Below are 27,998 nucleotides of genomic sequence, written 5' to 3' on the forward strand. Positions count from 1 at the left end.
CATGTGCCCTGACCAGGAATCGAACCAGTGACATTTTGGTTTGCAAGCCAGCAGCACTCAATCCACTGAGCTACACCAGCCAGGTGTTTTCTTAATACCATCAGCTAGTTTTCTTGATAATAAAGAGCTCCTACAAGTTAATAAGAAATAAACAAGACAATAGAAAATAAGCATAGGAAAAGGAAAACAACAGATTTCATTTTAAGGGAAACTCAGTTACCCATTGAACGACGAGACTGTACTTTTTCACATCACTTAGCACATCTGCAACTCGGTGAACATGCTGGGGGTGGGGTGGGGCGGCGAGCACACTGGTCGGCGGCTGGTGGGAGAGCCGCCTGCCCACCACCCCTTTGGGGAGCACCTCTAGAGCCCCCGCCATGCTGTACGTGCACAGCTGCCCTGGCTCCGCAACCCCACTCGCAGGGACGTGCCCTGGGAGACGTCTCTGGGTTGAGAGGACAGGTGGCTGCAGGACTGCTGGGGATGGGGTGGGGACGGAGCGCCGAGGCAGCACCTCCGTGCCTGTCGCCGAGCCCGTCAAGTCCATGTTGGGGCCCTGCCCCCAGAACGGGCGGGACACTGCACAGCCACGAGAGTGGCTCTTCCAGAGGCCAGGGTTGGACCTCGGAGACCCCTGTCCCCCTAGGCACAGCAGAGCCTGACAAAGGCCACTTCTTCAGAGCTAGCTCTGGGGGTTAACCCGAGACTTGTCCCAGCCTGAGAAGTGTGTGTCCCAGGAAAGTCGCCACGCCCAGCCGGCGAGGGTTCTGAGTCCGCCTGCAGAGCCAGCAGCTCACAGCTGCCAGAGGCGGAGGCCGGGGTGGGGCACCCCCAAAAGCCTGGGGCTGAAGGGGCTGCAGACACACGGCTGTCGGCACAACGCTGAGAGGCTTCTGGGGTCAGATCCTTTAAGGACGGCCCTGGCCATCGTTAGCTGGTCACCCAGCTGACCAAGCAGACCTCAGGGCTATGGGTGAAAAGGGACACAGGCTTTACAGAACTCATCCAGATCCTGGGCAGACGGACAGCAGGAGCAGCACATCGGCAGTGGTGGGTCCAACTTCCAGACTCGCTGCATCTGCTATTTAAAATGTCCAACAGACACTAAAAAACTAGGAGATACACAAGGGAAGCGGGAAGGGGGGCCATCCGCAGGAAACTCGGCGTCCACAGAGGCTACCCCTGAGTGAGCCCGCCCGGCCGCCAAACTCACTCAGCAAGGACGCGAACCCAATTACTGCAAAGAGGTTCAGAGAACTGAAGGAAACCGGGTCTGAAGGGTTCAGGTACGAGACTGACGTTCCGTCCAATAGCGAGAATCAGCAAAGAGACAGACTGGAGGAGGGAACCGGATGGAAATTCTGCAGCGGAGAAGCACAAGAACCGAGAGGAAGCTCCCCCAGAGGGTCCAGGAGACTTTACTTGGCAAAAGAAGAAATCCAGACCTTGAAGACAGGTCACCAGGTCCAGTCTGAGGGACCGAAACAGGGTTAAGAAAAATGACCAGGGCCTCAGAGACCAGTGGGCGCCACCAGCTGAGCTGATGTGCACGAGGGGAGGGGGCAGGAGGCTCCTCAGGACATAACGGCCAGGGACCTTCCACACTCGACATTTGAGCAGCTGCACAAATCCCCGGGACACACGTGAGAAGACCCGCACGTGGACGCTTTGCAGGGACCTGTCCAGACGGCATCTGAAGGCAGCGGGGAAGCCCCCGTGTGCAGCACACACCGCCCCCACCCCCACCCACTGCTGGCTGCGCACAGAATCAGCGGGGCCAGGGGGTGCGGGACGACATGCTCAAGGTGTTGAAAGAAAAAGACCGTTGGTAAGAATGCCACACGCAGCGAAACTGGTCTTCCAACTGAAGGAGACATGAACACACGCCCAGACAACCCAGACAGAGAGGTGCCAGACGGCCTCTCTGATGAGACACACAAAGGCGTCCGTCAGGCCAGAGGAAAGGCAGGCCAGAGGAAAGGCAGGCCCACGCACTTTTGTTTGTAACCCTCCTCTTCCTTTCTGACGGAGAAGGCAACCGCGCGAGGCCATGATGGCAAAGCTGTGGCCACGTCTGCAAGCCCCTCCACCCAGAGCTGCACGAGGAGGCCTCGCTCCCCGGGAGCCTCGCCTCGCCACCATGGCCTGGATCAGAGCCCGTGGTGCGGCCGGGGTCTGGCTGCACACGCTCAACTGCAGAGCCCCCACACGTGGAGCAGAACCTACCGGAAGTGAGGGAGGGAGAGACGGCAGCTGGAGATGTCAGTGCCCCACAGCCATCACGGCTGCAGCTGCTGACCTGAGGTCCAACAAGGAGAGAGCCTTCGACAGTTCCGTCAGCCGCCTGGGCCTGCTGGGGGCCACGCGGACTTGGGGGGTTCTCTGGGGCAGAGCCTGTGTCAGGCCACAAAATAAGCCTCAGATTTCAAAGGACTGAAATCCCATGAAACATTTCTTTGGCTCCATGGAATGAAATTGGAAATAACAGAAAAATTAGGGAAATCGACAATTATGTGGAAATCAAACAACGAACTTCTAAATGACCAATGAGTAAATGAGGAGATCCCTCGAAAAATTAGAAAATACTTTGAGATACATGAAGATGAAAACAGAACACACCAAAACACGCAGGCGAGCCAACACAGGACGTGGGTGCGGTTTGGAGGCTGTAAACGGCTCCTACACCGAAAGGACAGCAGACCTCAGAGCAGCGAGGTGGTCGGCCTTCCACCGCCAGGGCCCAGGAAAGAAGGCTGAGCCCAAAGCAACCTCAAGGAAGTGAGAGAGGAGAGTGGAAATGAATGAAACAAAGAGTGGGCGTGGGGGGCACCAACAAAGCCGAAAGTGGCCTTTGACTGGATCAGTGAAACTGGTAACCCTTCGATTAGACTGACCAAAAGGAACGAAAATTAGAGGAGACTCAAATTTCCAAAATCATTTCTTCCAACCTTACAGAAGCTGGAAAGGCTGTGAACGGACGCCACCAACAACTGCGTGTCGACAACTAACGAGAGCCCAGATGAAGCAGACACACGGACCACTGCACCCAGCGCGGGAAGGAGAGGACGCCCAGCCAGCCCTGCAGGCTCTGGACAAGCAGCGCAAGGGGCAGGCAGGGCAGCTGCCCACCTAGAAAAGCCTGGCCCCAGGTGGCTTCACTGGTGACTCTGTCGACGCCTGAGGGGCTGACGCCGGAGACGGCAGGGGAGGACCCTCTCCGCCTCACACAAGGCCTCTGCCCGGAGGAAGCCGTGCACAGCTGTCCTGCAGACGCACAGACGCAGACACCTCGGGAAAACACGCCAACTATGCCACAAAACCGTGAGCTCCCAAGGAGCCGAACGCAGAGTCTGCAAAGAGGCGTCCTGACCAAGTGGGATTTGTCCCAGCCGGTCCAGCACACGAAGGCTCACCGCAGCTCACCACGTCGAGGGGGTGGAAGGCAAAGCTGCCCATCGAGTCGGGAAATGGGAGGAGCACCTGGCAGGCCTTCGTGACAAGAACCCCAGAGAAGCTAGACGCAGAGAACTCCCTCCTCAGACCAGACGTCTGGCATGAAGGCCCCAACCACCCCACGCGGCTCAGATCAGCAGCGGCAAGACAGAGAGCATCACCCTTGGCACCGGGAACCAGGATGCCCGCCGGGACCCCGGCTGAGAGGCAGGAAGCACAGGAGCCCCCCTCAGAGAGGAGGGAGCACTCCCAGTCCCGTCTGGGGGGCACAGGCCCGCACACCCGTGGCCCTGCAGCACTGAAGGGGCTGACACGTGTGCTCAGCACGGCCACAGATGCAGGGCCAACACGCGAAATCAGCTGTGTTTCTACGCATCAGCAGCCAACAAGCCAAAAACAAAACTCAGAGAACGGTTTCCTTTATAAAGCATCACAAAAAAAAAAAGAAAAGAAATACTCAGGAATAAAGTTAACAGAGTCCGTGCAAAGCCCGTGCTGGAAACGACGGCACGCTGCCACAGAGTCGGCCTGAGGAACAGAAGCATGGCCCGCGCTCGTGAATCCAAAAGTCGCGTCAGGGCTACAGCGCTGTCCCAGAGGTTGCACGGAGTCCGAGTGGCCTCTGCCGAAATTCATGCTTGTTCTCTTTTTGCAGAAACGACACTAGAACTCCCTTGGAAGCAGCAGGGACCCAGAACCGCCCACACACTTCTGCCACAAGCAAGGCTAGAGGCTCACTCTCTCAGGTCCAAAACACCACAAAGCCCCGCTAACCAGGACATGGCCGCACCGGCGCCAGGGCTTCTGTGCGGCAGAAACCAGAGCCCAGAAATAAGCTCGGGTCTGTGGCCAACTGACGATCAGTAAGTTGCTGAGATGTTTCCACAGGGAAAGGACAGCCCTTTCAACAACGGTGCTCACGCCACGGGGACCCGGCCACTCACCAGAGGGAACAGCCTACTCAGGATGGAGCGAAGGCCCGAACTTAAGAGCTGAGCCCACGAAACCCTCAGAAGAAAACGCAGGGGTGCACGCTCATGACCGCAGGCCAGGCGACGGCTGCGGCAATGTGACACTGAAGCACGGGCAGCGAACGAGAGCACAGGCTCACCGTGCAGCGTCAAAATCAACTGTTGATCCTGTTGTCGCTCATAAGCGTGACCGCTGGGTGTTCACGCTCTTGTGCGACACGTGCGTCCCGCAAACCTGTTACCACATCGGCATGTTACCCCCCTGACGTGGAAAGAAAAAACAGCCCCCGTTGTGATTCAAAACCAGGAGAGGGAGAGACGGAGTCGGGGAAGCTCCGCAGTGCAGACGAGAGTCTGCTGCTCAGAGCCCCTAGCAAACTCCCACTCCAACCGACAAGGGCACAGGCCCCGAGCGGACTGGCTCCAAAGACGGGCAGGTGGCCGACAAGCACGAGAAAGACGCTCCACATGCCCTGGCCAGGGGCTCAGGGGGCCAGAGCGTCGCCCTGTGCACCCAGTTTGTGGGTTCGAGCCCAGGTCAGGACACGTACGAGAGGCCACAACTGATGTTTCGCTCTCACATCGATGTTCTCCCTCTCTCCCCCTTCCTCTCTCTCTAAAATCAATACACATCTCCTTGCGTGAGGAGTTGAAAAAACAAAAAGGTGCTCAGCATCATTAGCCCTTAGGAAACGCAAATCAAAGCCGCGAGGGAATGGCACCTCACCACCGTGGGCGGCTACAACTGGAAGACGAGCCCTCGAGAGCACGCGACTGAGCCGTGGGGGGGGGGGGGCGGGCCTCTGTGGGGGTGGGGCAGCGCTTCCTGAGGTTAAACAGAGATGCCGTGTGACCCAGCAACTCCGCTCCTAGTTACATACCCAAGAGCAGTGTAAACAGATGTCCACGCAAAAACTGGCATACCGGTGTTCCAGCCACGTTACCCACAACAGCCAGGACGTGCCGACCACCACCACAGGCCGCTGAGGGGTGGCGGAACGGAGTGGGAGCCTCCACATGGTGGACCGTGCAGAGCAACAAAGGGGAATGACGTTCTGACACACGCTGCCACTCGGAAGGGCCCCAGGGTCTGGGCGCCGTCAATAAGCCAGACACGGAGGCCCATGATGGCCCCACGCAACACGGCAACCCACACGGGAAGCATGGACACAGGTGGGCTCAGAGAAGCCCAGGGTGGGGGACCGCCCCGGACACATGCCTGGTGCCCCGGAGCCGTCCACCGTGTGCGTCCCGGCTCTGCGAGGCTGTTTCCTGAAGAGCGGAAGGGAGTCTCCACGCGGTGACCAACGACTGGAGTAGGAAACAGCGCGCGGCAGAGCGGGCAGTTCATGTCCCTTGGCATCTGCGTTGAAAGAGCACTGACACAAAAGGGTGGGTTTTCCTCGATTTCCTGAGTGGTCACCCCAGAAGGCTGGGAGGGGGGGGGCCACAAGCAGACCCTGGATCTCCCTCCCTGCGCACTGCAGGGGAGGCAGAGGGCTGATGAGCCCGGGGCCTGTGGCACGGCAGGCCCCGCCTCTAGCTCAGAGCGTAGTTGAACTGGTGCTCGAACTTCCTGTGCTTCCTCTGGTCCATCTGGTCCAGGGCTGCACTCACCCGCCGCATGGCCGCCCTGCAGGGAGAGCAGAGCGAGGCATGACCGGGGACCCCGGGTGCTGGCTTCTGGACCACAGCCAGGCACCAGTCCTGGGCAGCCACTGCCCCACCCTCTGCAGACTCCCAGCTGAGGAGTGATGGTGCTCAGACCCGGCCGGGAACCACAGTGGACGGCCCGAGCCACGGGTGGCCAATCCAGGGCCACTGCACTGCCCACGGGGACGCCCTGCCCAGCTGGGGGTGGGGGAAGTACAGGCAGTGACATGAGGACCCAGCATTCAGACTGCGGGCCACACACGGTGCCCCACATCCAGGCTGTGGGGAAACACTCGAAGACGCACAGCACAAACACGGGCGCAGAGCCCGCTGGCGCCCACCCGCTGTGACGGGGGCATCTGGACGTGGCGGGGCTGGTGCCCAGGAGGCAGCCACCCTCCCCAGGGAGAGCTCCAGGCCGCACAGCAGCTTCAAGGAGCCGGCTCTGGGCCCTGAGCTCTGAGAACACAGGGAAGATGCTTCCCAGGCTCAGGGCCCAGGTGTCCTCCAGCCGGGGCCCAGCGTCCCCTGGACACCAAAGGACGGGAAGAACGGCAGAGAGAAGCTGGGGGCTCCATGTGGGCACCAGAAGTTGCTCAGGTGCCCAGCTGCACTCCGGCCAGCAAAGACCAAAGCCGGCCAGGAGAGCAGGAAGGGCCTCCCCTGCCCAGCATGCCGAGCTGAGCACCTTGCAGGGGTCTCAGGTGAATCCAGCCTCCTGCTGCTTCCTGGAACAAACGCCCTCGGTGCTTCCTAGCAGCACCTTGAACGTGGCAGGAGCCTCGGGCTGACCACAGCCATAGGGCGGACGGCAGGGTTGCTGGCCTGTCTACTCAGATCCTTCCCAGGCCTCGCCCACTAGGGTGGCCCAGCTGGGCTGGGAGATACCTGAGCACTGGCCGTGCCAGCAACACTCGGAGCACTGACCGTCCTGATGGCACTGGCAGAGCCCTCTGGGCTGAGACCCATGCGGTGACCCTCGTCCTGCCGGCCTGGGGGGTAACTGGGCTCCCTGAAGTCTCCATGTGGACACCCCTGGGCCTGACCACGAGGGCCCAGCTAGGCCAGTGCCCAGCCCTTGCAGGTTGGGCCCTGCGCCTGGAGCCCCAGCTAGAGCCCAGCAGGCCCTTCCTTCCAGGAAGGTGTGTGTCAGGCTCTGCTCCTGAGAGCCCATTGTCCCCCTCCACCAACTGGGACAGCTGTCTGCCCGCCTGGGGGCAAGTGGCCATGGAGAACTGTGGGGCAGGGGGCGCACGGAGGCCTTGAGACGTTGGGGGTCTGGCCGGCACCCGCAGACCCAGGACCTGGTAACGGGCTCTTACTTGGCGAAGACCTTCTTGGCGATGCGCGTGCGCGCGGTGTCCGCCTGCTGCTTCAGGTTGGTGAGGCCGGGGTGCTTCCTCCTCTTGCCTCTGCCTCTCCCCCCGGCCCTGGACGAGCCAAGGTCCACCCCCATGGCCACCTCCACGTCTCGCATCAACTCGGGGTCCTGCCAGTCTGCAAAGAGACCCCGAGACTCCAGAAAATGCCTGGTGCCAACAATGGCGCCTCTCCCCCAACCCCTTCCTGACACGGCCACTTGGCTTGCCCGCCACAGCAGCGGGGGCAGCAAGGCCTGCTGGCTGACCCTCGGAGGCCCTCCTCACTGCCCCCACCCCGGGCGCTGCCCGCACAGGCCGGGAGGAGCAGCGCTAGGGGACGGAGCCATCCATGGGCTGCTTCCTGGCCTCCGGGCTGAACTGGGTCCACCAGACCCCCAGCCGTGGCCTCTCGACAACCTGCTGCCCAGGGGAGCGCACGGCAGGAGCGGCCCAGCCAGGGGTCAGGGTGGACAGGGCTCGGTTTGTGTTGGTCCCACGGTGACTTGGCCCAGGTCTCAGCAATGAGCGCGCCATCAGCCCAGACGGCGCTGCTGCTCCTGTGAGCATCGTGACACACAGGACTGACGAGAACTCTGTCTGAGGGGGTCTCTGGCCAAGGGCAGGGGCAACATCGGGGTCAGAGGCTGAGGCTCCAGCCCACCAGGTCCCTCCCCTGCATCCCCATCAGAAGCTGATACCCCCTGAAGGCCCCGGGGTGTCCCGGACGTGCAGCCTCAGGCCACCCCAGCCGGCTAGGGAAGCCACCAGGCCCCTGGGGACCCTGGCTCCGGCAGGGTGCTGGACACCCACCATGCACTGGGAGCCCCAGGGGGTCGCATGCAGGGCACGCCAGGTGGGGAGAAGCCACGTGCACCCCACAGACAGATGGCAAGGCCGCCCCAGGCTGATTTTTTGGAGTGAAGGAGAGCGGGCCGCACAGCGCAGACACAGAGGCGATTAATCCAAGATTAAGGAAAACTGTCTAAACAGTTTATCTCCCAGTAATAAGAAGGCGTCACAGTTTAGGAGCCCAGTGAATGGAGCGATTGTTTAAACACAACGGGAAGATGCGGCGCCCGCTCGGGGTGGAATGAGCATCTCAGGAAAATGAAGGAGCAATTTAAAAGCCTTTGAAGAAAATCAATAGGTGCCAGGGTGCGCGGCCTTCCTGCGCCGTCAGCCCCGAGCTCCGCGGCATTGTCACCGGGGTGAGCGCCGGGGAAAGAAAATTGCCCCGCGTGCAAGGGAGGCGGGATCGATACCGCAGTTAGTGGGAAGATTCTATTTCACATCTGACTGGCCAGCGCCGGGCCGCGGCCCACACCTGTTGTTAGCAAGTCACCGCCGGCCGCAGAACCAGAGGCTCTTCAGGGCTGACAGGAAAAGTAGGCACTTAATCTGCTCCCGAGCTCGCAGCCGCGGATTAGCAGGTCAGGCCTCCAGCCCCAGCCAGGGCCGGTCTGGTGCCCACCCCGGGGACCAGGCTGAACCCTAATCTTTGCCTCCAAAGACAAAGGTGATGGCAAATGGCCACACGCTGCCGCCGGCCGACCAGGGCGCCCACGGGCTGGCCCGCTGGCGCCGCCACCTCTGCCGGCACCGCTCGGCCCTGCTGTCCGGCCCACAGGGCGGAGGCCTGCCGGTCCACGCGTGCACACGCACTGTGAGGAAACAAAGCCCCTCAGGACGACATCTGATCTGACACTGGCCAGGAAACGGGGACCCTGGCTGACAGGAACCCCAGGGAGCCCCTGGAGAGCCAGCGCTGTCAGCAGCCCCTGCCTGCCTCCCAGACACGCACGTGCCCCACGTGTAATACACACTCGCTGCACGTAGGAACACACGGCTCTGAGAGGGGGCAGGGCTTGGCGAGGGCCAGAGCCCAGGTGTTGGGCAGAAACAAGTGGGTTTCCTCTAAGGACCGTAGACTCAGCCAATTAGCTTTTCTTGCCTCGATTTCTTTTAATTTATTTTATTGAGGAAACAGGAGGAGAAAGAGGGAGAGAAACATCAGTGTGTGGTTGCCTCTCGTACATCCCCTACTGGGAACCTGGCCTGCAACCCAGAAATGTGCCCTGACTGGGAATCAAACCTGCGACCCTTTGGTTCAGTCTGGTGCTCAATCCACTGAGCCACACCAGCCGGGGCTTCTTGCCTCAATTTCTTCATCTGCTTAAGAACACGGCTCAGCACCCAGAATACCACCAAACCAGCAGTGACAGGGGTTCTGGTGGTGGCTGTACCCACACCTCCCATCAGAAGCACCCAAGAGACTCCACAGGCAACTTGGCCCCAGGGCAACTCGGCCCCCGGGCGACCCTGAAGGAGCAGTGGGGGTCAGACACCTGGGCCTCCCTGGGGCCGCCCTCCGGGCCCCCACGCCTACCTGGGCGCTGGGCCTGCCTCTGCAGCTGCTGCCTCTGTTCCCGGGCCCGGTCCTCCGGGCAGAGCGGCCGCCCTGCGTCGTCTCTGGGGACAATCTTGCCGTGGAACGGGCACTATGGGAAAGCAAAGTGGCTGTCATTGTCTTCGTCTCTGCCACCTCGGGCTGCACCCGCAGAAGGGCCCTGACAGAGCCGGAGGTAGGGGCCTCTGGCACCTGAGTCTGTTTGTCCAAAGTGACCCCCCTCCCCCACCCAGCAGCACCCAGACACAGAGCAGGCAGGGTGTCAGGGGGGTGAGGTGAGGAACACAGGAGGATCCTGCCTGCAGCGCTCCTGGCTGGGACAGGGTTGTTGCAGCCGAGTGTACCCAAGGTGGCGCTGCCCCCACCCCAGAGGCCTGGAGCCCAGCCTGCCCTCAGGCAACTGGGTCCAGGTCCACGGGCCAAGGAAGCTGCCCCCTCCAGCCCTCCCCTTGCCCCCCACACCTTCAGCCGGTCCTGACGCTCACAGAGCTGGCCATTGGGCTTAGGGGCACGGCACCGATGCTGCACGGGCTCAAACCGCCCTGCAAAGGTGATGCGGCGGCTCCGCAGCCCCTCGGAGACCTCGGCGCTGGTCGCCTCCGTGTCCACCTCACTGGGCTTCCAGAAGCGGTGCTGAGACTCAGCTCTGCAACACAGCCAGGCTGTCAGGGCCAACGCCAGGGGTGCGCCTGGTGCCACCAGGGGCCAGGCCCAGACCAGCAGCCGGAGGGCAGATGCCAATTCTGGGCCTGGTCGTGGGCTTTGTGCAAGGAGGCGAGGAGGCACCGTGGGCCTGGCCCTCGAGGGGACGCGCCCCCTGGTCTGTGGTGCCAGGGGAGACATACGCTAGCACACCAGGGGGCGGTTTTCCAGAGATTCCTGGCAGAACCCCAGGCCCACTCCACTGGGGCCCCAGGACAGCTGGGACAAGGACAGTGGTGATGAGGGCTGAAGGAGCCCAAAGGTGGGGAAGTGCCCTGGGCCCTGGCACCCAACCACCTGGAAGGACGCACATCTGCTGGTGGGGGCAAGGAGCAGGGTGGCCACCACGCCCACCGAACACGCTCGCACTCACTTGACGACCCTTCCAGACGCCAGCGGCTCCTGGCCCCAGTTGCAGAGATCCACCCCGAAGGGCAGGATGGGTGCCCGGGCCCGCTCTGCGGCCAGCTTCCCGGCCTCCTCTGGCCCCAGCGGTGCCCTGCAGGGACCACGAGGACAGAGCAGACATGCTGACCGGGCATGCCCAGCCCGACCACAGCCACCTGCCTCCCCCTCTCCCTCTCCCAGACCCGGGGTCAGCAGGTGGGACCGATGACCTCTTGGCCCCCGGTCGGGCTCCAGGGCAGCGTTGAGGCCCTGTGGGGAGTCAGGAGCCACTGTCCCCAGGGAGTGGCACAGGGCGAGGGCCTGGGTGCTCTGCTGTCTACCCCCCACACCCCAGAGCCTCAGGCCCCCACTGACTGTTCCCGCTCACCCCTGCCTGGGCACCGGAGCTGGCAGGGTTAGCCCGGCCCATGTGCACCTCTGGGGCTCCCTTTAAGAAACCAAGCAACCTTGGGAGACTGGGGAGGCAGGCTGTGCTCTGGGCACAGGTGAGGGGACTGGGAGTCACCTGGGGCTCAGGCTCGGGGCTGGGGTCACGCGGCCTGGGAGCCAGTGAGGTTGGGCGGCCGCAGAGGTGGGGTCGCTTGCCTCCTCGTCCATCCTCGCCCTCTTCCTCGCCTGTGCAGCCGAGTCCGTCTCCAGCCCTGAAACACATTCATCTCCTCCTGGGCACTGTCCCCCAGACAGACACGGGGGGCACTGTGGCCTGAACCCCAAAGGGAGAGAAGGTGGTGACCAAAGGGTAAGGATGCAGCCCCCACATTTGTAAGCCACTCCCCCCAACAGCTCACAGTGCAGTCCGCCGAGAGCCGGCCCCCCACCAGACAGCCGAAGCCGCCACACCGGCAGCAGCGCGCCCACACCCCACAGGATGCAGCTAAAGCCCCTGCAGGCCAGGGTCTACCCTCCCGTCCCAGGAAGGTCAGCGTCTCCTGGTCCCACTGGCCAGCAGCGCCGCACCAGCACCCGTGTGGGTGCCCAGCCTGCTCCCAGGAGCCAGGTCACTGTCTGGTGGGGACATGTGCACAATGCTGACGAACTGAAGAAATTAACAGGGGCAGAAAGCACGTGAAGGCTGTCTGGAAAAGCCTAGCCACTGCTAACGAGACGGGAACAGTTTGTGTGACATCGATGTGACCTGGCAGCCAAGGAGGGTGACTGGAACGCGCATGTGTGAGCAGTGGCGACTTCACTGTACCAGTCGGTGTGGGCGCAGGCGCCACGGAGTGAGCGTGTGTCTTGTGTGGCCGTCACATTCAAAACGACTGAGTGAGCAGCAAATCTGCATCCGATTTTGCATTGAGCTTGAACATTGCTCCACGGAAACTACCGGGATGGTTCAGAGGCTGCAACTTTGGGCAGCTGGTGATTGGCAGCTTTGTCATGACAACGTGTCTGCCCAAGCATCACGTCTCAGGTACAGTTCTTTGGTGAAACCTCAAATCGCCCAGGTGACTCAGCCTCCTACAGCCCAGACTGGGCGCCTTGCAACTTCTGGCTTTTCCCCAAACTAAAATCACCTTTGAAAGGGAGTAGATTTCAGACTGTTAATGAGATTCAGGAAAATACGACAGGGCAGCTGATGGCGAGTGGGAGAACTGTGTGGTCCCAAGCTGCCTGCTCTGAAGGGGACTGAGGTGTCACTGTCCTCTGTACAGTGTTTCTCGTATCTGTGTGTCTTCCTCAATAAATGTCTATTTTTCACAGTGTGTGGCTGGGTCCTTTCGGGACAGGCCCCATAAGCATGAATCTTCAATTAGCCAGGACAACCATCGGAACAAAAGTTTCTATTCTCTTATTCTATTGAATGACCATTTTTTAAGCCAGCAGAAAACAAGTTAATTTAGCAAATAAAAGATGAAAATAGAAAAAAAACCAAAATAGCCAATCAAAAAGTATTAAAAAAACAACCAACCAGCTGCTGACCCACCTGAAATATGGTGACAGGTAATTAGAGAGGAAGACCAGTTAGCAGACAGGCTTCTTCAGTTTAAAGCACCTAAAACCTGCTGTCTGTGTGAGGCCCTCTGCAAACAGAGGGTCTACAGGGGTGCAGACAAAGGGTGAGAAGAGGGTTACTCTGCAGACGGGACCTGGAAGAGCTAAGGTCGGAGCCACCATCAGCAAGCGATTTTAGGTTACAGGGAGGAACCAGGAGACAGTGAGCCCCTGCTAGGCGTGCCCGGCCCTCGGGGTGTGGCTTCGGACCGAATGGGTGTGATCCTGGCTTCAGAGTGGATCCGGGACCCCACCCGGCAGCGCCACGGGCTTCGAGGCTGAGAAGCCCTTGCCAAGTACCCGCAGGCTGACCAGGTGAGGAAGCCACAGCCCCACTGGAGACCCAGCCCTGCCCAGACTGCTGCCTTGGGCTTCAGAGGGTCCTGGCGACACTGACCGAGAGAAGTCTAATGGGCAGTGGTACAGGGGTGCTGCCCCCGGGATTAACGTCCTGGGGGAGGAGGGGGGCTGCAGGGAGGACTCTGTGCCAGGCCAGGCTGCCAGAAAGGTCACCTCTGCCTCAGGCCGTGGCTCCCTGGCCTGGCCAGCCTGACAGACCGGTTCCTTGTGGCCTGGAAGGCTCACGGGTGGGGGTCGGGGACAGCAGACCACAACGGAGCTCTGCCTGCAGCTGCACCCACCGGCTTGAGCTGCCCAGCCTTTCTCGGAGGTGAGCAGAGGGTGCACATGGCCCACAAGCCTCTCACAGAAGCCATCAGCCTATCCTGTTCCAGCCATCAGCGCTGGTGTTCAGATGGACACAGTGAGAGCCAACGGGAGAATTCCCGAGTTACAAGAATAAAATACATTTTTCATTGATTTGTTGCTTTAAACCATTAAAAAGATAAGTGAGTGTGTTAGGGCAAGGTAAATACTCAGGGCACTAAAAACACACCACCATTTTCACGTCGTGGTAGAAAGTCAATCTCACGGACACACGGCAAAGCGAAAACCCAGGAAGCGGATGTGGTTCTCAGGGAGGATTCAGCTTGAAGAGCGGGAGCCCCCCGCCCTCGGACCCCCCAGGCCTCTGATCAAGTCCAGGGTCTTGGCGCCAGCTGACTCCCACGGCCTAATCGCAGAAACGGCCGAGTCCCCTTTTCTGTTTAAACTGACTGAGGGGCACTGGTCTGCCGGGAGCACTGAAGCGGACAGGGCGGGACGATCAATGGCAGGAAACGGAGCCGCCGGGGCTGGTGCAAAGTCAGCCTCCCGCCTGACAGCATCCATCTCACCTCGCTGAGCTGGTTTTGCGATTAAAATGGAAATTTGAGGGGCAGACAGCACCTGACGGACGCCAGGGTTAAGGGGAAGATAAAAGCCCCTCTGAAAACTCAGGGGTGGGAGCACTCAACTCCCAGCCGAGGGCAGTGCAGGGCAGAGCCCAGCGGCACGAACTGCCTGGCGCCACGGCCCCCAGAGCTCCCCGAGAGCGAGGATGGATCACGGCCCCTCTGATCGGGCCTGAGAGCGCCATGCCACGGGGGGCTCGGCACAGGGTCTCTGGAACGGGACCCCCATCTGGTCCTCCACGAGGGGCCCCAGGAACCCCGCCTTGGACCCTGGGCTGCCGGCGCACTCCACGGCCCACCTGCTCACAGCTGTTCAGAGGAGACTGATGGCCAGCACGGGGCCCAGACAGGATCCGCCACCCACGCCTCCAGGTGCAAAGGGACTGTGCTGCCCACCGCAGAGGGCCAACTCCTGCCCCAAGGGCTGTGGAGCCTCTGCTGCCCCCATGAGGCATCGCCAGCCAGGCACGGCCCGCTGCAGCGGGGATGGATGGCCAGGTGACGGCCACAGGCCGTGGCCCAGCCAGGGCCCAGCACCAGGAGCACAGGGGGCCCCGCCCTCTGCAGGGGCCTGGCCAGGGTAGAGGAAGAGGGGCCAGGCGGGCTGACCCCTGCAGTCCTGCCTCCGTCCGCACTGACCGGGGCACAGGCGGGTGGTGGGCCCGGGGATGGCTTAAGCGCTCGGCCGCCAAGGCGCCTCATGGGTGTGGGGCAAGGCCTGGGGCCTAAGGTGGATGGGCAGCGGGTGGGGCCCAGCGGCAAAGGGAGGTCCGCTAGTGCCTGCCCCGGCTGGGGCCCCAGAGGGCAGCAGCCACCCAGGGAGGGGCCGGGCACACACACACACGGAGGGGCATGAGGTCCGCCTGTTAACCTGGGGTGACGCCCCCAGTGGGTCCCGTGTCCACTCGAGCGTCCACTTAAGTCCTCCCCCGCGCGTGCACCTTTGTCCGCATCCTCCCTTTCACCGATACGTCTGCTTCCTCACACCAGTCCCTCTCGGGCCTGGGCCTGGCCCCTCCCCTGGTCGTGAGGAACCCACGCCCCTCCCACCTGAGGGCCGCTGCCCTGGGCGCCACCACGGCACGTGGAGGGCTGAACCGTCAGACAGCAGAGACCTGGCATTGCAGTCGGCCTCACGCCTGGAGCCCACCCACACCTGCGCTGGACCTGGGGGCTGTGAGTCCTCGGGTGGCACGGAGGGATGCTGCCATGCTCGTGATACCCCCAGAAACAGCAATCGGGGGCCCGGCCTGGAGAACGTGGAGTGCTCCCCGCACCCGAGGCAATGGCCACTGCCACGAGCCCCCTGTGTACACAGCAGACCTCCCAAGCTGCTCTAGGGACCACAGCCGAGCCCTACACTCACCCGGAAGGGCCGGGACCTCCGGTTCCCCAGCAGGGTGGTCCCATGCCACAGTGGGTGGGTCAGCGCAGGGGCCCTCTGTGGTCCTCCTCCGAGGCCATCCGGTGGCCCCGCACTAACTGGAGGCAGGAAGCACCTGGGGCAGCCTTGCCAGGACCCCCGCACGACCACCCAGGGCCAGGTGTCAGCGAGAGCACCTCCCTGGTTGCCAGCGGCCACTGTGAACCCCAGGGCCACCTGGCACGAGCACAGCCATCCCCCACCCCCAATCAGGGGGCTGTAGCTCCCACATCTGAGGTCACAGCCACCAAGGGACCCTGGCTGAGGACCCTCCTCCCAGTGCCCCTCCCATTACTCACCGCCCTTGGGCCACAGGTGGTCGGGGACACAGGCCTCGTAGCCCTCCTTCTCTGGGACCTCCACGAAGTCGTCGTCGTCATCGTCCTCATCCCCGAGGGCTGCCACCTGTGGAGACACCCCAGAACCTGTGTGGGGACAGCAGCCAGAGGCTGGAGATTCCCTGATCCCAGTGGGGCCAGTCCTTCAGGCCGGGGTGTTGGCGTTGCCAGCTGAGCACACTGGCCTGTCCCCCAGCCAACGCCGCACGTCCCTAAAACCAGCAGCTCCATATGCCCTCCCTTGGAGTCCAGAGCCTGACCCCGACATGTACCCCCCTGGCTGCCCGGAGTCTCGACCTGCGTGGTGCCCGCACTGCTTCAAAGCCTCACAGAGCAGAGTTCACGCCAAAAGTCAAGGCCCCCAACGTCCCCCCCTTTCAGGCCCAGCCTCTGCTTGGTCCCGAGCCACACCCCACTCTGACTTCAGGGGTGCCGACGTGACCACAGCTGTTGTGGAATACTCTATCCCTTGGACAAGGTCACCTGCCAGCCCAGGTCAGTGTGCTGGGGTCAGGGTCGCCGACACACCACCCTGGAGGTGGTGCACCTCTGCCCTGTGTTGGGGAAGACCTGGACCTCCCCCTGCCCTCTTTCTGGGCAGCACCTGGCTTGGTAGGAGCAACAGAGCCCCTCAGGTGGGTCGATGGCCCTCCCAGAGGAGGTCACCAACTTGGGTGACCAAGGCCACTCATACACGCCAGCCTGCCGGGGACACAAATATCAGGGACAGGTATCCACGGGCAGCACCGCTCAGAAAACCCTTCAGGGCTGGTTCCGCCTTCTCCTCCGCCTGCCCCTCCTCTCACAGGGGTGACCCGAGTGGGGACCCGTCCTTCCTGAGAGGGTGACAGCGGGGGGCGTCCAGAAGGCCCTGCCCCCTGCCGACCCGTGCTGTTTCTTGCTTCCGGCCCTCTGGGGCCAGCTGGGCGGCACACCCACCTCGCTGACACGGCCAACTGCAGCCCGCCTAAAGGAAAGGCCCAAAGGGAGACCCTGCCTGGTGAAGGCCAGCAGCAGGGGTGCCAGAGGCAAACTCAGAGACACAGCCACCTGACACAGGCCCCGAAACCACCCAGCAGCCACGCCGACCATGGCGGGGCGCCTGCACGGCGGCCCTGCCCAGCCTGACCGCCGCGCCCACGGTGTCTCACCAGCCGTGCCCACCGTGGCAGCCCCCTGCCGGGGCTGCCCCGTGGCCTCGGCAGATGAAACGCACTGGGTTTGGGTGCAGCCTGCAGCCCCGCGCCTGCAGGTGTGGGGACATTAATCACGGGAAAGTGTAATTTTTGTTATCAGTCTAACACTGATCAAAAGGGAAGCCGGTCTCCGCCGCTGACCTGTGAAACGTCCCAATTACGCTCTTTGGAAATGACAGGGGCACTTAACTCCCGAGCCGAGCAAATGACGACAATCAATCACGTTTGAATAACAATGAGCCACGGACCTGAAAATTATTTTTGTGCCGAATCTCCCCAGGAATTTATGAAAGGTGGGGAGCAGCCCAAGGTTTGCGGCCGTGCAGGTCCCGGCCTGCGCAGTGTGCACCCGGCACTAAACGGGATTTATGTGTTTTAATTTTCTAAGAGGCGGATGCCGGCCAACCGAGTGCTACAAAGCAGAACACCGACACCAGGTTTTAAACATGGGGGTCATTTCCGTAAAACAGTACGTGCATCACTCCCACCGCTGACTTTCACGGGGGACTTTTATGAGATTTTCATTTCCTAAAAAATATTCGGCTGCTTAGTTAACCACCAGGGATCACACCCTCTGACTCTCCCATGAGAAGGCGCATCCCTGTAGCTGACCCGGGAGCCCGGGGCCCCCTTTCCTTAGGTCAGCCCGGTGACTGTGGGCAGCACCGCATCCAGGAGCACCCACGTCCTCCGTAAACGCAGGGCTGGCGCAGGGCCCCTAGGAACTGCCCTCCCTCCTGCCCCCACAGCCAGGTCCCCAGGCAGAGCCTTGCCACCAAAGGCCTAGCTCCGTGTCCACAAACAACCCCAGTGGCGGCCAGCCACCCCTGCCTGGAGCACCACAGGCCAGACTGCCGAAGACACGGCACTCAGCTTATGGGCTCCTGCTGCCCAGGGTCAGGGAACAGGGAGCCCACAAACTAGACTCCAGATGGATGAATGTCAGGGGAGTCACAGGAAGTCACCGCTGCCCAGACAAGTCTGCAACCGCAGCATGACCTGCTCATGGGCCGTCCACCAGGCACCTGCTCAGACAAAAGCAGCACCGCCCGCCAGGCGACCTCAGAAACAGCACAGCAGGGGTCAGCCCAGCAGTTCACGGCAGCAGGGCGGCAACCTCCCCGCAAGGTCAGAGGTGGGGTCAGAAGCCAGCACTGACCCAGCGGCAGGGAGGTGCTGGGGACAGAGTGGGGACGAGGATACCCAAGGTCCCCAGGAAGGAGACCACAGCCCAAGGAAGCACAGATTAAAGACAGGCCAGTCCCCCTCCCAGTGGCACTGGAAGCAGACCTGGCTACCTTGTCTGGAGGCCAGGAGGCCACACCAGGCCCTGCGCCCATCACCCCCACCCACAGGTGAGGCTGTGGGAGCCGGCCAGCCCTGCACTGGAGCCTGCCAGACACGCAGCTGGCTGCAGGCGACGGGGGAGCAGACAAACTGAGTCTCACCCAAGCTAAGAGGATTTAGAAAAATGAGTCTCCGCAATCATAATTAAACAAGCAGTTAAACAGCTAAAATATACAACACAACCCATGTACGGAAGTCAGGCAGCGGGGCTACTAATTATCTGAGAAGGGCCGGGGAGAGCGGCCGCCAGCGCACACCCGAGAGACAGCTGGGACCATCCAATAAATTTTGTACGATCTAATTAACTCGGTGCGCAATCTCAATTACTTTTTGCCCAAGAAATCACTTTTGTTCAGTTTGCGTGTGTTTCCCTTTAAAAAAGGCACGGGCCCGTCGGACTAGGGCCCCCACCTGCGTTTGTCTCTGGGCTTGATGGCTGTGCGTTTAACGCCCACTCTCTCATAAACTAAAAATTAAACGTGCTCAGCTGTGGTGGCCGGCGGCAGGCGGCTATTTATATGCTAATGCCCTCCCCGAAGGCCGTGCAAATTGCCCAGCCAGACCGCCGGCTCAGAACATCTCTCTGCACCTTCGCCTTCGGAGGCCGAGGATGCAGGGCCGGCCGACCTCGGCCAGTCGGGACCCCAAAGCCAACTTGGGCTGCGGTGCAGCACGCGCCCCCTGCTGAAGGAGAACTGAGATGCGGTTGCTGGAACCGCCAAGTCCCTGAAGGGCTGTCCCCACCCTTTCTGGCCTGAGGGCACCGCAGCAGGCGTGGGCTTCACCGAGCCTCCCGGTGGGAGCTGCTCTGACCCCCGTCCGGTTGCTGGGGGTGGGAGGGGCGTCTCTGAGGTGAGGCTGGGGTCCAGAGCTCTGCGGGGTCTGGGAGGGTGGCGGACAGGTGGGTAAGGGTGCACCCGTGACCCAGGGGACAAGGGTGGCACCCTCCATCGGTGACGACATGGGTGGGCACGCACTGGCACCGGGCGGCATGTTGAGGAAGCCCCGACTAGGAGTCACGCGCCCTCCCGCTCAGCCCCGGCTGCTCCAGGCGCTGGAGAGGTGCGGCCGAGACCCACGGCCCAGTGTGGGCGGCAGCTTGCAGGGTGGCTGCACCTTGAGGGGGAGACGAGGCTGGCGCAGCTGCCCTGACTCAGTCCCCCCACCTGTAGCACAGCCCCTGCGGGAGCAGCTTCGGGAACCAGAGGGAGGGTGTGTGTAGGGGTCTGGGCGCAGGCGCCTTGGGAGAGCAAGGTGACACGGGCACTGGCGGGCGGGTGGGGGCTGCGGTACCCCCCAGGCCTCACGGGAGCGTGTGCAGACCCCTCTCTGCTCTGACGCCTCACCCGGACCACAGCTTGGCCTTCGGCATGATGGAGGGGCTGCGTCCCCAGGAAGGTTGTTTACTGGGCCTGCCGCGTCCAAGGTCCGCACGTAACTGATTTAGTTTCCCTGCCTCCCTGGGAGCCTAACGCACCCAACATTTCATCCCTGTTTCCTGCTCTGTCCTTTTCACCTACACGAAGCCGGGCCCAGGGGGCTGGCACAGAGCGCGTGGCTCACTCCACGGCCGCCGGCAGGCTCAGGAAACCTCGCGTGGAGCCAGTGGGTGTGCTGGGAGAGGTCGCTGGGGAGACCCGGAGGCTGCCACACCGACGTGCTGGGTGAGGACCAGGGCAGCACCTGTGTGGGTATTTCTGCCATTTAAACGTATAAGTCAACAATGAAGAAGAACCCACTGCTGGGAGTTTAAATGAAGTGAGGATTAAACTTATTTTTTTCTGACTTACTGGTTAGTGAGAAATTACCGTTTTGTTAATTATACAGCACAAAATACTCAGTGATCTTAACTAAGTAATTAAGCGGCAGGCAATTCAGAAGTGCTCACAGGATGTGTATCAGTGTGACGGATGCAGAGGCCGCAGATTACTGCCCTGCCCGCCAACAGCCAGGCTGCGAACTGAATCTCCCCGACGAGCTTCCTGTCCACTGGGCAGATTTATCCCTGCGGCCCCCAGACGGACGAGCCACAATGCACGAAGCCCCAGTTACACCTACTAAACCAGCTTAGACGTTTTTTAAGGACGTAACACCTACATCAAAAGGAAAACAGTCCGTGGAAACCAGCAACAACAGGCAAAAACAAAGTCAAAAGAAAAAGACCGCCACCCCATGGGGATGCCAGCAGTCTCGGGCAGCCCCGTGCCAGCCTCCCAGGGACAGGCTGCTGCCCCACTGGCCGTGGGCCTGTGGCCACTGGAGCCACCGTGTCCGTCTCAGGTGTTTGTGTCACTCATCGAGTCAGCACCGGGCTCAGCCGGTTCTCTGTGCAGTCAGGGCCCAAGCTCTGTGGGGAGAGCCCAGGTCAGGGATGTAACCACCAGGCATTTCACGGGAAAACCAGCCCAGACCCACACGCACTGATTTCTAGTCGTCAGGCCACCCCACACAGACCGGGAGTAACTGTGCAGAGGCCGCAGCGTCTGCTCTGGGAACGGTGCTCCAGGAGCAGGGCGCTGCCCCTCAGCCCGCAGCCCAGTCGCTCCGCCTACAGCCCAGGAAGGAGCGCGGGCTCCATCAGCTCCTGGAGGCAGAGCCAAGCCTTCCTTCCTGCTCCCCTCCTCCATCAGCCCTGTGCACCCCCCACTGCACTCACAGTGCCTGCCTCAGCTTCCCCTACCATCCCCAGGTCAGTCCCTGCCCTCCTAACAGACAGTGGCCTCTTGCCGACCTGCAATCCCGCTCCGGCCACAGGCAACCCAGAGAGGTCCCATGGGGTGGCCAAGCCTGGATGCCTCCTGCCTCCCAGCCGGCACATCACCCCACCAATGCCTTGGGGGCAACAGCAAAGCATCTACCAGCGAGAGGTCAAGTCACACACGAGCTCAAAGGTGAGCAAGGTGCTGATGGCGGCCTCTATGAGGAATTAGTGAGACCACGGCCACACCAGCAGACACACCAGGCTCCCCACACCATGCCCTGAGCCCAGACTGCTGTGAATTTCACTCACTGGCCTGGGTTTTGAAGGAGAAAGACAAGATCGCCCCCTGCTGGTCCCCAGGGGCTGCACACCTGCAAAGTCAAGGAGGGACCAATGCTCAGAAGCCGCCCTCAGGGCCCGGGGCCTCCCTGTCCCAGCCCCTCCATCTCTGGGGAGGCCCTGGGCTGGGCCCACCCTCAACGCCAGGCCCAAGTGAGGAAAGAATGGGATGCTCCAGAGCCTGGTGGTTCCTGCTTAGAGGCTGAGCTCGGCCCACAGCACACACCTCCCTCCCGCGCAGCCCCGCGGGCTCGATGTCCAGCTCCCGGGATCTCCTCAGGGCTGCTTCCAGTTCTGCCTTCAGGTCGATGGCTGCCTCTAAGTGCCCACGGTGTGTCCCTGCACGGGTGAAGAGCTGCCAGCAAGAGGACCCGTCACCTGGCAGGCCGGGGACCCTCACCGGCCCCCAGCTGGCCCCCTCCCCACATGCCTCACCTGGACCCAGGAGCACACAGCAGGCAGGAACTTGTTCCGGATGAGCTTCAGCGCATCCTGGGCCGACTGGATGACAGCGCAGTTGTCCTCATCCGCCTGCACCCTCAGGCCGTCTGCAAAGGGTTGTGTGGGGTCAACAGAGGGACCAGGGGCCCCAGGCAGGTCACCTGTGGCTGCACCTGTCTGTACCCCGACACAGGCACCTAAGACCTCAACCCTTGGGCCCCAGGAGAAGACTTGCTGCCTTACAACTCTGGTGAAGAAGGCTTCAGCCTGACCCCAACACCCGCCGCTCCAGGCCGAGACCTCGGTGGCTCCTCGGGGACAGACTACCCAGCCCATCCCTCAAGCCCCGGGATCCCTGCCTCCGCTGCCCTCAGTGGGAGGCCCTCTAACCCCTGCCCCCACCTCCTGCACTGGGCCGCCTGCTCCCCGCCACGAGCCAGCAGTCCTTGTGGCTCACAGGACTCTGGGTACTGGGGGGGTGGGGGGACAGGTAGGACTTCCTGCAGCTATGAGCTGGCTGCCCCCTGCCCAAGAACGAAACTGAAGGACCCCAACCCCACCCACACCCAACAGGGACCACAGACGCCTGTGAGGAAGCTGCATCCAGCAGCTGGCAGCCACTCCAGAAGCTCCAGGGCACCCTGGGCACCAGGCCCACCCCACCCCGGCCACCTCACCTGCAGGTGGGCCTGGGGACCCACAGCCTCACCTCAGCCTAAGGAGCCCTTGCCCCACCCATGGCCCTGAGGAGTCTGTGGAAGTGTCCCAAGGGCTGCGGCCCAGGAGGCTTGGTGGAGTAGCAACCCAGAGTGGCAGCAATGGGGGCTCCGGCAGCAGCGGGGGCCATGTCACCTGAGTGGAGCTCCACGTCCAGCGTGTACTTGTGGGAGCCCAGCCCATGGTGCCGCACAAACTCTTCCTGGTCGCTGTCCTCCTCGTCCTCCTCGTCCCCCTCGTCCCCCTCGTCCCCCTCCTCTGAGGGTGCCCCTGTGGAGGCCTGGCTCGGCCCCTCCCCGCTGGTGGCTGCTGGAGGGCGAGTGCAGCCTGGCAGGGTCTTGCTGCAGCACGGCTGCTCCTCATCCCCAAGGTCAGGGGGGCCGGCTGGGCGGGGGGTACCCTGCTTAGACATCGCACGGGCCGCGGTGGGTGGGGTGGCCCCTAGGCAAGGCCCCAAGTCGAAGGGCAGCAGAAGCCGGAAGCAGCTGTCCGCCTCCACAAGGCAGCCCCGGATTTCCTCGGACATTTCTGCAAAAACCAAGAAGTGGCTTGCTGGGCACTTCCCGGGAGAGCACCACCTCCCAAGGCAGGAGGGCCTTGGACAGTGCATCCGAGGGAGGCCTCCCCCAGCAGGGCCACCCGAAGCTGTGGGACTGGCCCACCCACATGCTGGTGCCCCCAGGGCCTTGTTGGTGCCTGTGTGAGCTCCACTCGGAACGAGCTGCCACGGGCAGGATGCGTGGGAGGGCGAGACCATCGAAGACACACGTCCAGTCCTCCAGCCCCAGTGCACCTGCACCACTCCCCACCAGGGTTCTCCCACCTTGGGCCCAGTGCCCCCTCTGTGCCTTCCGCATGGCCCGGCCACCTCCCTGTTCCTCACACCCTGGCTGCCAGGAAGCAAACGCTGGAGTTTGGGGGAGGGGCTACAAGGGGGAGAAAGGCCAGGAAACGCAGGGGGAAGCTCAGACCAGAGCAGCTGCAGGACCCATCCTCTTCTCCCCTGCCCGGCCAGCCTAACCACCAAGGGTGCAGGCGAGATGAGGGTGCTGACGAGGAGCAGCTCCTGGGCCAGGGCAGGGCAGGGCTCTCCGCCCAGCTGGTTTGTCCCCCGCCCAGCTGGTTTGTCCCCCGCCCAGCTGGTTTGTGCCCCGTGGCCGCTCACCTCCGGCCACTCACCTCCGGCCACGCCCCACACCTCACCCTGCATCTCCCTCACGGCCTGCTCGGCCCTTCCCCGGTAGATCCGGTCCAAGCGCCTCTGCTTCTCCTCCTCTCGCTTCCTCTCCGCTGGAGTCCTAGCATTCACATCCTGAAAATCCACCTGAGAAGTGGAGGTAAAGATGAGACTCAACCGAACGGAACACAAAGAAAACAAAAATCAAAATGAGCCAAAGAAGCCCTGACCTCTGTGGCTCAGTGGGTCGGATGCCATCATGCAAAGGGTCACCGGTTTGACTCCCGGTCTGGGCACATGCCTGGGTTTCCGGTCTGGTCCCTGGTTGGTAGCACTCGAGAGGCAGCTGATCGGTGTTTCCCTCTCATGTCAATGTTTGTTTCTCTTTCTTTCCCCCTCCTTCCCCTCTCTCTAAAAATAAATATATCTAAAAGTTTCTAAAATCAATTTTAAAAAATGGCCCTGGCTGGTGTAGCTCAGTGGATTGAGCGCGGGCCTGTAAAGCAAAGGATTGCGGTTCGATTCCCAGTCAGGGCACATGCCTGGGTTGCAGGCCAGTTCCCAGTGGGGGACACATGAGAGGCAACCACACATTGATATTTCTCTCCCTCTCTCCTTCCCTTCCCCTCTTTCTGAAAATAAATAAATAAAATATTTTAAAAAATGGCCTGGCTGATGTGGCTCAGTGGATTGAGCCTGGCCTGTGAACCAGAGGATCGTGGTTCGATTCCCAGTCAGGGCACATGCCTGGGTTGCAGGCCGGTTCCCTGCAGGCCAACTCCCAGCAGGGGACACACAAAAGGCAACCACACATTGATATTTCTCTCCCTCTCTCCTTCCCTTCCCCTCTTTCTGAAAATAAATAAATAAAATATTTTTAAAAATGGCCTGGCTGGTGTGGCTCAGTGAACTGAGCCTGGCCTGCCAACCGAAGGTACCAGCTCGACCTCCCGCCAGGGCATGGGCCTGGGTTGCAGGCCAGGTCCTGAGATGGGGGCATGCATGAGGCAACCAATCAATGTTTCTCTTCCTCTTTTCCTCCCTTCCTTCCCCCTCTCTAAAATTAAATAAATAAAGTCTCAACAAATCAAAAGAAAAAACCCAAAGAGGAGATACGGCAGCACCAGCCCACGGCCAGACCTTGGAGGGCATCTTTAGTTCAGCGCTGAAAGCAAAAGGGAGCCGCTGGGGTGTGGGTTTGGTCCTCGGTGAGAGCACAGCCAGCAGCACCTCCTGACAGGGGGTGCCGGGGAGTCCGCAGCCCCGAGCCGCTGCAGGGGGAGCGGTGCTGGCTCTGATCAGCAGATGGGGCTGGGGCTGGTCACACCCAGGGGCTAGAGAACACCTTTTGAGCATGGGCCCTGAAGTGCAGCTGGGGTGGCAGCACCCCCAGCCTGGGCGCAGAGACAGGTCAAGGGGACCCGGGTGACCACAAAGTCTGAGGGTGGTCCCCAGACAACAGTGGGAGTTCATTGCCAAGAAGGGTGGTGTCTGAGAAGCTGAATCCACTGCCCTTTGCCTCACCTGCACACCCAGGATCCAGGTCCCCAGGCTCAGCCCCACCCACCCCTGGGAGGAACTTCCAGCTTTCCCCTTCTCAGGAGCCTGACGCCACCTGCTGGTGACTCTCGGGCCTGATTGGTCCACAGCCCTGGCCCAGCAGTTGGGCACCCAGGCAAACCTACCCACAGAGACGGCACTCCCACCCACCTGCTGGCTGTGTTTCAAGAAGTGGTAGCCCAAGGCAAGCTTCTTATAGGCCGCACCAAACTTCTCGTTCCAACTCTGGACAGCCAGGGCGACGGCCTGCTTCAGCCTCTGGGCCACCTCCCGGGGCGGCGGCAGGGGCTTCCTGTGGTCAGTGCCCAATGTGAGCTCCAGGAACTCCTGGAAGTTGGACACAACCAGCACCCTGAACAGGTGAGACCGGCCGAAAAGCTCTCTCACGATCTGGAAGGCAGAGAGGCGGATCTGGGCATGCTCCTGGTTCAGCTGGGCCATCAGCAGGTGGTAGGTGCGGCTCAGCTGCTCCTCCGACGACCTGCCGAGGCCAGCAGTTCTTACCAAGTGCCCAACGCTTGGGGACACGATAGTTAAATGCTGTGTGGGGACAGTATTCACGAGGGGCAGGGAAGTACACCCTGTGCCAGGTCCCACTCACCCCTTTGCAGGCCACACCCGGTCCCTGCCCGCTTCTGTGAAACCCACAAGCCAAGAATGTGTTATAGGCCCTGGCCAGGTGGGTCAGTGGGTCAGAGCATCGTATCGTGCACCAAAAGGTCCCGGGTTCAATCCCTGGTCGGGCACCTATGAGAGGCAACCAATGTTTCTCTCCCTCCCTTACCCTTCTTCTCGTTCTAAAATGAATAAACCTATTCTCAGGTGAGAATTTTAAAAAGTGGCTATCACATTTTAAAACAGTGGAAATGAATCAAAGATCACACTTCACAACATGTAAAGACCAAATGAGGCTTCAGGGTCAGTGGCCCAGATGCCTCCCTGAGGGGGCCCTACCACCCACTCACACTCCCGGGGCTTTCTCCACGGCTGGAACTGAGTGCCACCCCTGCCCCGTGAGCCACCGCTGCTGGGGGTTTTCTGGGCTGTAGCTGAAAGTGTTCAATCAAGAGGTACATCCTTCATCGCCTCCTCAGCAATACCCTAAAGTCTCCTGTTTTGTAAATGCAGGCTAAGCATGGCCAGCAAAACTCAACTTATGTTCCTGGGGTCTGAGTGGCTCTCAGAAGACCCCAGCTCACCTGCCTGCAGCGGGAGAAGGGTGAGGTGGACACACAGGTCCTGCTGCACCAAGGGGCCACCCACCCGCCTGTGCATCTCATCTTCCACCACTGCACATTCCCACAGCGAAGACAGAGATGGGGCTCACCTCTGAGTCACATGGGTGTGAAAGGAGGGAGGTGCTGTCACCCGTGCAGGAGTGAACACAGACACAACCAACCACAGTCCTCCTAATGTGCTCCCCCAACACCACCCCTCACCCCGGGGCCACAGCCCCAGAATATCCCGGCGCCAGGGTTAACATGCTAGGCATGTCCTTTGGGGGTTCCTGCCCAGCAGACACGGGCAGGCAGGGCTGAGGTATACGCAGGCCTGGCCTGGGGAAAGCTTCACAAACACCCCGGGCAGCAGACGTGCCGGGCCAGCCAGTCGCAGTGGAATGCTGAACCCTGAGACATACTTGCAAATTTTCTTCAGCTCCTTCATTTTCTCAGGGTTCAGCTGGGGTTCTCCCGAAGTTGTGAGGTCCTCTACCAACTCTGAAAGTCTTTGGTCCATATCTAAAAACATACAAGGCGGAGCTGCTCGGGGATCACCTAGTACTTCCCAGTTCTGTTCTACTGTCAACACTGTCCAGAGCTGGAGGTGGGGGGCCGAGGATGGGGTCCCCTGCCCTGGCCCACGTGGGGTGGCCTCCCGGATGCTGAGATCTAACCATTCAAGGTGACGTTCCGGGCAAGGCCGACACGGCGCTCCGGGCGGTCATTGGGAAGAGTGTATCAGGGGAACGTTAACTGCGGCGCTCTCCGATCACGGAGTGGGCGCGGTGGCGACAACAGGTGCGTTTCCAAACGCGCGCATTAGAGGAGAGAACATGGCGTCTTCGTTTACTGAGCTTTCCCCCAGTGTGACTGTGTCACATTTTCCCTGGCACCACTAAATGCAAACGCACGAGGCTCAGCTTCTGGAGAAGGAGCTGCCAGCCTCGGACTTTCTAAGGGGACAGGACTTGTGCTTGGGAGCCCCCTGGGGGCCAGGTGCGGCGCTGGCAGGGCGCGGCAGGCCTCTGGGGCCGAGGCAGGACGGGCTGCGGAATCGGCTTCCTTAGCTGGAAGGAGGGGCCGGCCGGGCAGGTGAGCGCGGGGAGGAGGAGGGGGCGTCCCGAGGACTGGCCTGCAGCACCGCCCCTGCGGCCCCCAAGGCGGAACTCGCACCCTGCGCCCAATACTGCGGCCACCCAGAACCTACCGCGCCAACAGGTCACTCGCTTCGCCTTGCCTCGCCCCGCCCCTTCCGGAAAAGGCCCCGCCTCCCGTCATGTGCCCCAGGTCGCTG

At 61.5% G+C, this 27,998-nt stretch overlaps 1 protein-coding gene and 1 non-coding gene across 5 annotated transcripts; one reads left to right on the forward strand and one right to left on the reverse strand.

Annotated features, from left to right (window-relative positions):
• Positions 1-19: 19 nt before the first annotated feature.
• On the reverse strand, positions 20-27,984 carry UVSSA (UV stimulated scaffold protein A). 4 transcript variants are annotated; one of them, XM_037047227.1, is made up of 14 exons: positions 27,912-27,984; positions 27,124-27,223; positions 25,635-25,965; positions 23,951-24,071; positions 22,883-23,275; positions 22,025-22,137; positions 21,816-21,944; positions 15,968-16,073; positions 11,464-11,599; positions 10,924-11,049; positions 10,311-10,494; positions 9,828-9,939; positions 7,403-7,577; positions 20-6,060 (listed from the first exon to the last, which is right to left on the reverse strand). In XM_037047227.1, exons 2-14 carry the CDS (start codon positions 27,219-27,221, stop codon positions 5,967-5,969), a joined length of 2,118 nt encoding a protein of 705 aa, XP_036903122.1. In that variant the 5' UTR covers positions 27,222-27,223; positions 27,912-27,984; the 3' UTR covers positions 20-5,966. The 4 variants fall into 4 exon arrangements, 3 of the variants coding, with proteins under 3 accessions (XP_036903122.1, XP_036903121.1, XP_036903125.1); XR_005066668.1 differs by lacking the exon at positions 27,912-27,984 and having other exon boundaries at positions 3,506-3,517; positions 5,344-6,060; positions 27,124-27,905; XM_037047226.1 differs by lacking the exon at positions 27,912-27,984 and having other exon boundaries at positions 27,124-27,905.
• Positions 4,593-4,695, forward strand: LOC118989971 (small nucleolar RNA U13). The gene has a single exon (XR_005067143.1). It is a non-coding gene; the product is annotated as a small nucleolar RNA U13 (small nucleolar RNA).
• Positions 27,985-27,998: the final 14 nt, after the last annotated feature.

This window comes from Sturnira hondurensis, unplaced genomic scaffold (assembly GCF_014824575.4).
Source record: "Sturnira hondurensis isolate 20B ecotype Veracruz unplaced genomic scaffold, ASM1482457v3 Scaffold0000780, whole genome shotgun sequence".
Taxonomy (NCBI): domain Eukaryota; kingdom Metazoa; phylum Chordata; class Mammalia; order Chiroptera; family Phyllostomidae; genus Sturnira; species Sturnira hondurensis.